This window comes from Amblyomma americanum, chromosome 2 (assembly GCF_052857255.1).
Source record: "Amblyomma americanum isolate KBUSLIRL-KWMA chromosome 2, ASM5285725v1, whole genome shotgun sequence".
Lineage (NCBI taxonomy): Eukaryota > Metazoa > Arthropoda > Arachnida > Ixodida > Ixodidae > Amblyomma > Amblyomma americanum.
Window position 1 is genome coordinate 219,632,524 of NC_135498.1, and position 12,460 is coordinate 219,644,983.

The 12,460-nt window shown below is 54.2% G+C and overlaps 1 protein-coding gene across 1 annotated transcript in view; it reads left to right on the forward strand.

Moving 5' to 3' along the window:
- LOC144119473 (uncharacterized) overlaps positions 1-12,460 on the forward strand; it is a 96,472-nt gene that overhangs the window by 49,303 nt on the left and 34,709 nt on the right. Inside the window, exon 3 of the mRNA XM_077652073.1 lies at positions 3,056-3,145. Coding sequence (XP_077508199.1) covers positions 3,056-3,145 — 90 coding nt within the window. The remainder of the gene's footprint in view (positions 1-3,055; positions 3,146-12,460) is intronic.

Here is a 12,460-nt window from a genome sequence, read left to right on the forward strand (position 1 = left end):
ATGGCGAACGTGGGAGCATGGCCTTGCATTAGGCTGGCATTTGCAGGTTCGTCGGAGATGATGAAGGCGTCCAGTAAATCAGTTGCTTCGTCCAAGAACGCAATTGTAGTGCCTCTGTTGAGGTGTCGGTATTCTTCGTTGAAGTTCGTGACCAGTACTTCGGCTTTTTCATGCCGCAAAAGAGCGATGCCTCTTGCGACGCCAAGTCGTCTGTCTAAGAGCAACTGCGTGTTTCCCTCCATGATGCCTTCTGCGTCTTCGAAATTTCTTGCACAGACGGGGACGGTGACGCTGGACCGGGGTGGGATGGTTAGTTCTTCATCGAGAACACTGAGGGCCTTTGACTGCTCTGGGGTCGTTTTCGGATGTAAAGCTTCGTCCGTCGAAAGCGTGATGGACTTGGACTTGAGGTCGATGACTGCGCGGTGCTGTGTCAAGAAGTCCATCCCCAGAATGACGTCACGGGAACATTTCTGAAGTACGACGAATACTGTCGGATATGTGTGTCCGTTGACAGTCAGTCTCGCAGTGCACCTTCCTGATGGCGTGATGAGGTGTCCGCCTGCTGTGCGTATCTGCAGGCCATCCCAAGTCGTCGTCACTTTCTTGATCCGGTCGGCGAAGGAACCACTCAGCACGGAATAGTCAGCTCCCGTGTCGATTAGAGCAGTAACGTTTCGGCCGTCGACAGTCACCTCTAGATCGGAAGTCCTTGCTCTTGCGTTGCACGTAACTTTCGGCGTCGGGTCACGGCTTGGTCGGTGATTGCGACTGCGGCTGCAGGGGCTTGTCGATGTCGGTGGCCTGGGGGCCTCTAAGTTGCGTCGTGTCGTCGTCGGTGCGGCGTCGCCGTGAGTTCTCGTCGTTGGGGGGTCTTCGTTTTTTTGCCGGGAAGCGACCTCACCTCCTAAGGTTGCTGTTTTCAGTTTCCCCTACGGGGGCTGGGGGACCTTCCTCGCACAGCCGCTGCGTAGCTGTGGCAGGGCGACGTGAAGCGCGAGGCTCGCGGCGAGGGTGAGCGGGAAAATCGGCTCGACACGTATTCGTCGCGGCGCAGGTAGTCGTCGATTTCTTGTGGATGTTGGCCGAAGCGTGGTCGTGGTGCGTCAACGGCGAATCCGCGAAGACCGATGCGTCGGAACGGGCAGTGACGCAGGACGTGACCGGCTTCACCGCAGTGGAAGCACAGCGGACGGTTGTCAAGGGTTCTCCAGGTGTCGCATTTCCTTAGGCCCGAACGTTGTTCGTAGGTCGGGTGGGCGGGGCCCGGAGGGCGGCGGTCCAGCACTGCTGGCTAACGTCGAATAGGGCTTGGGGTGGCACGTCGAGGCGCGGGCTTGCGTACTGCAGCGACGTAACTCATGGCTGGAGCTTGAGGTTCAGTCGTCGCAGAAGGGGAGCCAAGCGCATGCCGCACTTCTTCACGGACGACTTCCGTCAGTCTCGCTACTTGAGGTTGTGAAGATGATGGCAGCAGCCGGCGTAGTTCTTCGCGGGCGATTTCACGGATGATCTTCCGCAAGTCGCTGGTTGTAGTCGTCGTGTCCGGAAAGCTGGAGCAGACCTGCGGTGGTCGGTTGTACTGCCTTGTGCGGGCGTCCAGGGTCTTCTCAATTGTTGACGCTTCTTCGGCGAATTCGGCGACAGTCTTGGGCGGATTTCGTACGAGGCCAGCGAAAAGAGACTCCTTTACGCCCCGCATTAGATATCCGGTTTTCTGCTCCTCCGTCATATTCGGGTAAGCTCGGCGGAAAAGTCGCTGCATTTCTTCGACGTACATGCTGACAGTTTCGTTTGGGTGCTGCATCCGTGAGTCCAGCAGCATCTGCGCCTTTTCCTTCCGGAGAATGTTGGTAAACGCCTTCACGACTTCAGACTTGAATAATTTCCAGGTCTTCAAGGTAGTCTCGTGGTTTTCGTACCACGTTCTTGCAGGACCGTCAAGGGAAAAGAAAACATAGCGGAGCTTCATGTCATCTTCCCACCTGTTAAATGTAGCCACGCTCTCAAAGTTGTCTATCCAATCTTCCGGGTCGTCGCCAGGGTAGCCGTGGAAGGTTGGAGGCACCCGTGGCTGGTGGAGCATGACAGGGGTGGACGTCGCTGGCTCGGTCATGGTGGGCGCTGGAGCTTGTTGTCGTTGTCGAGTAGGATCCGGTAGTAATCCGTGCTGAGCTTGCAGGCCTTGAAGACGGCGGCTGTGTCGTACCTCGGGATCTTCTTGGCTCTCGTTCTCTACGGTGGATCTTCCAGGTTGGGTTGGGTGCATGTACCCAGCACCTCCACCAGATGTCACGAGGTGGTGACGGGAACTCCGCCGGGGTCACGTAGCACCGACTGGGGTCCGGTCTTGAGGAAGGCACAGAGCAGCTCGTAAGAGAATACTTTAATAGGCTGGCTTACGCCCACTAAGAACAGCTCTGAAAACTCAGCGGCGGCGATAGCAGCGAACGTGCTCGGCGGTCGTCGACTAACAGAATGCCCGCCGCTCTTAGCCGTGCTCGACTTTAAAGGCGGCAAGGAAAGTTCCAGAACATAGTAGGCACACTTGCGCGAGGCTAGGAAAAATCGAGATTACTCTGGTCGCGTCTCGCATCCCAGAAAATTGATAATGCGGTGTGCCTGCCGCGATAAGAAGATCAGACAAAAAGCAAGCTTCGCGGCAATATAAGCTGTAATATTTGAAACGATTCCACAGATGTGCATTCGACCACGTTTATTTCTGGTTATTGCCACACATAAATGACATAAGGAAATAAAGGGTTCTGATCAGCGCTCGACATCTGATCTCACGTACCTTAAAATATGATCACAATGTGGGAATATGAAGTGTGGCTGATGAACATACATAGCTTTATCTATAACAGCTTTGCTGGAATAATTCGCTAAGACATTTCTTCTTAACATCACAGGCGCGGAATGCTGAGTAGTTTGCAGCTAAAGGTTCTTCTATCGCCAGCACAAGCATCTATCTCTTGCTGACCGGCACTGTGCAGATCCTAGCTGTACAGAAATGGCAAAGCGTGTTTTCTCTCACTGCACCTTCAATTTGCAGGTCCGCTTCCTTCACGACTGCTTGGACTCGGACCAAATGTGCTTCAGTGCCTGCGGGTTCTTCAAGGTTAACCTTACTCTCCTCATATCGGTAAGCTGCACAAAGAAACGCTTTACCTTACTTCCATGGTACGCCTAACATGTCGGAATGGACGCAGCTTTAGAGGGTCGAGATTTATGCACTTCGTAAGAAGACGAAGCGCAAAAAAATGTCATCATGCAAGGAAGACAGACAAGACATGTTTCCTCACAGCGGGCACGATACGAGTGAACGTCAAATAGAGTAAAATGTGAAAAAAATGAGCAAGCAAGCCATTGTGAAAGTGTGGGATGAGCACCGGTTAACCTAATAGGCTAACCTGCGGAAATTCATACTCTGGCCAGACTGACCGATGTATTATTTATCGCCTAGCAGATTATAAACGTGCGGTAACAAATGGCGCGGGTACTCATATACCACGTCATTGTAAACATTGCGGAAGTAGTAAACCTACCCTCGGCAACAACTCTTGGAGGAAACAGAAATAACACGTTTCGGCGACAGTACGGCTTCTTTGATCACATGCAGTGCTACGTGGAACGACGGTGATGCAAGAACGGTAAAATTGCGCAGTGAGCAATTTTTAATTTCAGAATGTTTCCACTTGTTCTACTAAGAGAATGCTTCGTGCTCTGTGTTTGGAATTATCCTAAAAGAAAGCGCTTTAAGCTTTTCTCTGTAGCAATGACGGATACTTCGTCCTATTCAACGGTGTGTCCTGTTGATGTGTTCCGCCACAGCATTAGACGTAGAGCGGCAGTTCATGACGTCAATCTCATGCTCCTTGAGCCTTCGTCGGAAGTTTCATATTCTGCCATTGTACCTTGAACCACTTGACAGCTATGAAGTCACTCAGCCGCCACCGACGCCGCCACCGAAACCGAGTGCTCGCCTCTGTTTCTATAGGTCATCGGGGTTCATTGTGTTCTTTGACATTGGCGTTGACTATATTAACTCCAACGATTTTTACGAAAGGAAGGGCGCATAACTGCTCCTAGGGTCAGTGGACGAAAATGGAAAATTGGTTTTTGGGGAAAACAAATGGCGCCGTATCTGTCTCACATATCGGCGGACACTTGAACCGCGCCGTTAGGGAAGGTATAAAAGAGGGAGTGAAAGAAGAAAGGAAAAGAGAGGTGCCGTAGTGGCGAGCACGGAATAATTTTGACCACCTGCGGATCTTTAACGCGCACTAACATCGCAAAGCGCACAGCGCACGGGCGCGTTTGCGTTTCGCCTCCATCGAAACGGGGCCGCCGCGGTCGGGTTCGAACCCGGGAACTACGAATCAGTAGCCGAGTGCCCTAACAACTGAGCCACCGCGGCGGGTGTCAGTGGACGCCTCAATTGCGCTTTGAGGTACGTGGCGGTGGTGTGAGAGACATGTGGGTTGCATGCATTAGCGCTGACAGCGCTGTCACAGACACGCGGCACTGAGGAAATAGGCCGCAGCGTTGACTAGGGTGACCAACCTCTCGCGATCAACCATTAACTTCCACCTGCCAGGATGGCGGGGTGGGAGCGCTGCCTACCCAATGTGCGGAACGCACTCAACGTTACAGACGCCAAGCCGCGCCTACTTACCCGATACAGAACAGCTTTCGGTCTCTAACCAGGTTCAGGAGTAGTTAAACCGCAGCTAATTTTTCACTTTAGGTATTCCACAAAGTGACGAGAGTCCTTAAAGGCATACGCGGGTCTTGAAATGATCAAAAAATGCGAAATATCAAATTTGCAAAAATGGCATGCTCGGCATCGGTACACTCCAATGTTCCTGCCTAAAATGTTTGAAGGTCTCAATTCGACCTCGAACTGCTATAATATCTATAGTTCGTCCCGTAAATGACGATTTCGGAGCGAAATGCGGCAGGACTTCGTGCACGTTGTTTTCTAGAACCGCGTCCCCGATGCCCGCCATCTTGGTTTTGTTGGAAGGGTCGGCCGCTTCCCTACCACCTGGTACTACTCACAAATGTGAAATAGCTTTGGAACGACCAAATTCAGCTCTTCTTTCAGGCCTCTACAACCAACTCTGAAAGGCTGGCACGCACACTTCAAATGCGACTTTCTCAGCTTCGTATTTTTTGCCAACGGGATTAGCCTTGTGAATGTTTTTAATATATTTTATGTGGAATTTCAATTATTCTTGTACCTTTGAAGTGAGAAAGAATTAAAATTTGCATCAATTTTTTTTTGTTGCACCGAGTCAAACATTTCAACCTTTGTGAACCAAAATGTCAACTAACTCTACATCGGAGTTATGGTGCTTCGGAAAAATTTAACATTTCAATATGATTGCATACTTTAACTGCATAATTACCATAGCTTTAGATTTCACGTGTTTGGCTGCAGCCCTGTTTCAATCGAAACTACGAATTCTAGAAAGAAAGTGTCTTTACAACCCGTAAGGACTTAACTAGCTATACTTCGGTTTTTTTTTTTTGCTATAGTGACATCTTGAAGGGTAAAACCGCAAAACAGGACATGACTCAGGCAGGCGAAAACACGGGGCGGTGTTGTCGCCCTGTGTTGTCGTCTGCCCCAGCCCCGTCCTGTTTTGTGCTTTTTCTCCTCACAACGTCCTACCAACTGGCCTGCAACCAACCTTCTAAATTTTGCGATTGTATCGGACGTAACTGCGATATAACTAACCTAATTATATATTGAAACCAAGAAGACGAAACACACATGTACACCCAGTTTCGTTACAATATATTTAATAATAACGCTGTTCATTTGAAGAGCCGCATCTTACCTTACCCGCGTCGTTTGTGCAACTAGTGGGCGAAGAACTTGGTGCGGATCTCGGTACAGTTGGTACAGTGCTGAACGCCTGCGGTCTACAACTGGTCGCAGTGGTACACGTGGCGTCTCTACTTTTCGAACTCCGTAGATCGCGGGAGCCGAATCGTTCTGTCAGAGAAGCTTGTTATACATTTGTTTTTTTCAGGAGGTACGTACTTGAACACTTCAGTCAACACATTCTCCACTTCGGATTCAATTTGCTTGGTTGGATCGCGATTGAATTTCATATAGGTGTCCACATCGGATGTCCTCGTACAGAGGAGAAACCCCACGCTTGAAACCTCAGTGTATCGAAAACAGACGCATGCTTGACCCCGACCCGTGAGGGACTGGGAGGCTGCCCTGCTCGGTTTCTCAACTATCCAGGACCAAAGAACCCTGGCGACAAAAGCCCAAGCTGCCGCGAAAGCCACAGGTGTCCCGGACTAGGGATCCCTCTTAATGATTGTGAGGGCCGGGCCCTTCAGGCCCGATCCTACCAACATCTTTTTGTAAATAGTAGAATAAATATTTTACACCACTACCCCCCCCCCCCCCTAGACAGTACGTGACTTTTCAGCCAGAACGTCTTATTCGACAAAAGCGGTCGGCCGTCAAATCGCTTTATAATCGTGAGTCCACCAGGTGCTCGAGCACCGGAAAACGCCGTTGCGAAACCGGGAAAGTGAAGGAAGAGTTTCAAAACAACGGATACCCTCAGCAGGCACTGAAAAACCAAGAGCGCAAGGGAGAGGCTTGGCCAAGAAGAGGAAAACGCACAAACCAAGAAAGCGAGCATTCCTTACGCTTCCAGAGTGAGCGAAACACTCACATATTTTGAAAGGCTATCGCGCTTATTTCTCATGTGCCTGCCAGCAGCTGGCCCTGGCAAAAACCATCTAGGTCTCTGAAGATACCCTGGCGCGATGTACAACATAACAGAACATATTGACGAGACGGAAAACTTAAGACAGGAAGCTCAAAGAGCATCAGAATGACGTCACGAATGACTGCTCTGCGTCTAATTCTTTGGCGTAATAGAACGCATCAACAGGACACACAGTTGATTGTAACGAAGCATCCGTCATTGCCACAGAGTAAAACGTATAATCGCGCTTTAATTTAGGATCATTCCACATGCCTAGTATACGAAGCATGCTCTCAGTGGAACACGTGGAAATATTTCAGAAATCTACAACGGGCCACTGCGCAATTTTAACCGTACCTAAGCCGCCGTCGTACCATGCAGCGCTATATGTTATTGTGGAGGTCGCCCAGGCAGGTCACCGCGGCCATATTTATTGAGGGCTGCCAAAAAGGAGATAGCCGCGGAGCGGCGGCGGTAGCGTCCGGCCCTGGCCAAGGTCCCGAGCGTTCCCCAGTGCGTCCTGGGGACACTTCGTCCTTTTCGGTATCACGCGCGCTGCCATCCGCGCGGGTCGTTATAGCCCCCCCCCCCCCCAGATGATAAGTCGGTATGTGTCAAGAGTCGTGCAGGCCATCCGGGGTCCAAAGGCGAGGCTCAGGCTGGCGACTCTGGCATTGGAGTTGAGGCCGAGCTTTCAGTGGGCGTCGAGGGATGCGTACTGGCAGGTGAGGAATGTGGGTCTGCCCGCTAAGTGGACACAGTGCAAGCGTTTCTGGTGCAGCAGCTGATGACTGGCGCATGAAGGGCGGCGCAGCAGAGGAAGCTATAGTTTGTCGAGGGTCGACAGATTAGCGCAGCTGACGACGGGCCAAGCTGTCCGGTGCTCAGGTGGGCGGCTACTTCAGGCGTAGCGTGGTGCGAGGCGGGGGACTGGCTGTGGTGGACTGCATGTGTCTGCTGGGACACGCTCACAGCATGCCGTGGACCAATGGGCTTAAACGTGACGGGCGGCCGCACGAGTAACGGCCTCGCATCTGGCGCCGAGGCATTCATGGAGGAGGACGCCGGCGATGCAACGGCAATCGGGCGCAGCCACGGCACTTTTCTTGTCCCAGAACCCGCAAATTTGTTTGCGCTAGATCAAAGCGCACTTTCGCCTTTCCTGCATCAGCTCGGAGACCACGCGCTACTACCATGTTGCCTAGAGCCTTCCTCCTCATGTTGCCGGCGAGCTCTCCGACGTTCTCTCCGCCCCCATGGGCGCTACACCATATCAGCACCTGAAAACCAAGGTGCTGCAGAGATTTATGCCCGCGGAACGCACCCGCCACCAGCATCTCGTTACCGAAAAAGTCCTTGGCGACCGGCGCCCTTCCCAGCTTCTGCGTCGGATGCGACAGCTTCTCGGGTAGCGCGATATTTCCAACCACTCAGCGTTGCTTCGAGAGCTTTTCCTCCAACGCCTTCCGTAGCCCATCCGCCTCGTCTTTGCGGTAGCCGTTGACGTCAACCTCGACCGTCTGGCTAAACTCGCCGATAATGTTCAAGAGGTGACCTCCGCGTCCGTCTTTGCTGTTTTGCCGCCTACAGACCCGGCGATTTCGCGCATTGAGGCCCGTCTCTATGAGCTTGCCGCCTCAGTCGCCGCACTCCGCAGCCCACCCGAGGTGACTCGGCCGCCTCGTCTCGATCATCGCTCTCTTTCGCGCACACATCAGGCTCGGAATCCCAGCCCTCCGTCTCTCTGCTAGTACTACCGGTGTTTTCGACACCGGGCCACGAAGTGTACGCCGTCCTGTTTGTGGCCGGGATCCCGCCCGCCAGGATCATTAACGGCGGAGTGTGGTCCCGCCGGTCGTCCGAGCAGCCTGTTTATGGTAACTGACAAGTTCTCCGGCACCCGGTTCCTTATAGACACGGGCAATGAAATCAGCGTGGTTCCACCGTCTAAGCCTGATCATTCCAAGTCTTCAGGGCACTCGCTCCGTGCTGCCAACGCCTCGTCTATAGCCACGTACGGACTACGATCTCTAACCCTCGACTTCGGGCATCGCCGCAATTTTCCAAGGGTCTTCCTCATCGCAGACGCGATTCACCCGATCATCGGCTCGGACTTCCTCTCATACTTCGATTTGGACGTCAGCGTGCGGCATCGGCGCCTTACCGACGGTTTGACTCATCTCTCCATCTCGAGAGTCTTGTCCGACCTTGCTTTCATGGGCATCCGCACGCTGATAGCTTCCTCTAAGTTTCAAAGAGTGTTGGCGGATTTCCCGGAGCTCACCTCACCATGCAACCTCGCTCATCATGAAGGAGCTAGACACCGCAGCGGACACGGGACAGAGAAAGAAGACGAAGCTCCTTCATGTCTCACCAACTGGCCTACACATCTACCCTCCTAACTCACTCACCATGCAACCTCACGCAGGCGCCTGGTGACGGTGACACCACATCGTAACCCGGGGTCCACCCGCAGCTGCTCGACTACGCCGCTTGTTTGGAGACCGTCTAGCTATCCCCAAACGTGCTGCAGCTAGGCATTATCCGCCCGTCGTCCAGCACCTGGGCGTCTTCACTGCATCTAGTGCCTAAGCGTGATCCCGGTGACTGGCGTCCCTTTGGCGACTATCGGGCGTTGAATGCCAAGACTGTTCACGACAGCTATCCGCTGCCCGACATCCAGGACTTTATGTCGCGTCTCGCCGGCTGCACCATTTTTAGCAAAGTTGGCCTGGTTACGGCGTATCACCAAATTCCCATCTAACCCGCCGACATACACATTCAAGTACCACGACATGGATGCGTTCCTTGGCGCCAGTGGACAGGAGGAAGAAACGCCTGCAGACAAGCAGTTGATAGTTCTTTCTAAAGCGTTTAACCCTACAGATGAAAGCAACGGGACTTAATTATTTAGAACATTGGGGTATAAGGACTGTGGGGGAAAAATAGATTTTTAACCAGTAGAAATACGAAGGTAATCTGACTGATGGGTAAGATCGAGATATGTGAAGTTTTACCCGTCACGGCTAGGTGGCGTGAACCACCGCTCGATTCATAGGGTTCAGCCTTATCCATCCATCAAGTCGGACAGGCTGGAAGACAGGCCGTTTTCGAAAGGAGACTGTTTATTTGGCGATATTGTGCCCGCAAAACTGAAATTGAACTAAGGGGCGAATATATGCGCTTGGCGGTCGACATGGCATCGCACTCAGAGGACAGCGAACTATATTCGTAAAGGGCTTTTAGTTATCTGCAACACAGAAGAATAATGTACCGAGCGCTGTGGTACTTGGAGGGGTCATGTTTGAAGCACGAAACTTAGTTCTTTGTGCTGAAAGTCTGATCCCACCAAATCAAAGATGTTAAAAAGTCACCAAAAGTATGCAAACCGCTTCGAAAGTGTGTGGTGGGCGTGTGTCATCCCATCTAGCTAACGTTCAGAAAGTCGCACATTAGCCGATGTACTATTGATCTGGCCGATGTATTATTGATCGTCTAGCAGACCATAATCACGCGTTAACAAAAGGCACGGGTACTCATATACCGCGGCATTGCAAACGCGGCGGGAATATTAAACATACCCTTCATAGCAATTCTTGAAGGAAACGGAAATACGAAGTTCGGTGACAGTACGGGTGCCTTGATCCTGTAGCGACCCGCGCGGCTGCCAGTGCGCGTGATGCCGAAAAGGACGAAGTGTCCCCAGCACGCGCTGGGGAACGCTCGGGACCTTGGCCAGTGCCGGACGCTTCCGCAGCCGCTCCTCGGCTGTCTCCTCTTTGGCAGCCCTCAATAAATGTGGCCGTGGTCACCTTCCCGGGCGACCTCCACATTGTGGTGATCGGGTTAAGCAGGTCTGCAAAGTGCGGAATAAAGCTCCTGGAAAAATTCACCATCCCCAGGAATTGTAAGTTGCGTAGTGTAGTAGGCTGGGGATAATTCTCGATGGTCTGGACGTCGGACGCGAGAGGGCGTGTGGAGACATACTCTGCGGACATTTCCGCGCAGCCTCCACCTAGTTATCATCCATCCCAGCCCAACACGGCCACAAGCTGGACTGCGTTGCCGATAAGACACAGCGCCGCCGCTGCGTCACCGACGGTGACTACAAAACAGGCTGCCCGGCTGGGAAGGGGGCTGTTTTCCTTCCGCTACCCGGACGAGCGTAGTGTGGGCATGCTCGTCCATTGCCGTCGCTAATAAACAGTTGTTACGCTTTATGTTGGGATTCGTCCTTCGACAGAATGGCATCCTACATCTGATGACCCGGACAACGAACCATAACGCATCGCCATCCTTCAGCGTCCTACGACTTCCCACATTTGGTGACCCGGACGCCGGCATCCTCCCACATCTGGTGACGTATCGAGCGCACCTTCTACAGCAGCTGCGCTTCTGGATGGCTTACTGGCAGGACCCAGGCCACGACACACCGCTTCCGGCGTTCCGGCCTCAAGGCATCGTCGGGTGGTTCGATCAGTTCGAGGCTGCGATGTACCTGAATGGCATCACCATCCAGCCGTTCAAACACGCAGTCTTCTGCGATATCCTCCCGAAAGACCTGCTGCGCCGGATCACCTGCTTTGCCTTGGGCAGCCGGCCATACGACAAGCTGCGCGTTGCCATTCTGGCGGACTTCGGCGTCTGCTACTGCCCGCTGCCGTTCTACGACGCTGCAAACCCGCTGTCGCCGCCGCCAGCAGCTTACCTAGCTTAGCTCTCGCCCATGCCCCTTCGTCGGAAATCTGCCCACCTCGGCAACCCCTGGCCGCCTCCCCGCCACCCCTGCCTAACAACTACGCTGAACCGGTTCCTGCGCCTGTCCTCCCGCCGCTCCTTGGCATCCCGACGGCCCCGGCTTTCCTGACGCTCCCCGCACTGCAGACAGCCTCGGCGCTCCGGGTGCCCTCGGCCCTCCCGGCAGCCTCGGCCCTCACGGAAGCCTCCGCCCTCACGGAAGCCTCGGCCCTCACGGCAGCCTCGTCCCTCTCGGAGCCTAGGCCCTCTCGGCAGCCTCGGCCCTCCCGGCAGCCTCGACACACCCAGCGCCCCCACCATCCTCGCGGTCTCGGCCCTCCCGGCACCCTCGGCTCTCCCGATCCCTACGGCCCTCTTGGCGGCCTCGGCTCTCCCGGTGCCCACGGCCCTCTCGGCGGCCTCGGCTCTCCCGGTACCCACGACCCTCTCGGCGGCCACGGCTCTCCCGATGCCCACGGCCCTCTTGACAGCCCGGCCCTCTCGATAGCCCCGGCGCTCCCGGCAGCCACGGCCCTCCCGGCAGCCCCAGCCCTCTCGACAGCCCCGGCCCTCCCAGCGGCCCAGACCCTCCTGGCAGCTCTGCCACTCCACGTTCCTCGCTGCACCCCGTAACCTCGGCCGCAGCGCCACAGCCAGAGTCGTCCGCCTGAGCCGCGTCCTCGGACCCCGGACGGCCTGCCCGACTCTCGACACATCCTATGTTTACAAGCCCTGAGGGCTCTCCACTCCGCGTAGGGGGAGGGGGGGTGATGTGGCGACCTACTGTGCGCACTATCCGCACAGCCTCCACCTTGTCATCCTCCGGCCCAGCCTAACACAGCCACACGCTGGACTGCCTTGCCGATAAGACAAAGCGCCACCACTGCGTCACCCCAGGCTTGCGTCACCGACGGTGGCACAAAAACAGGCTGCCTAGCTGGGAAGGGGGCTGTTTTCTTTCCGCTACCGAGACGAGC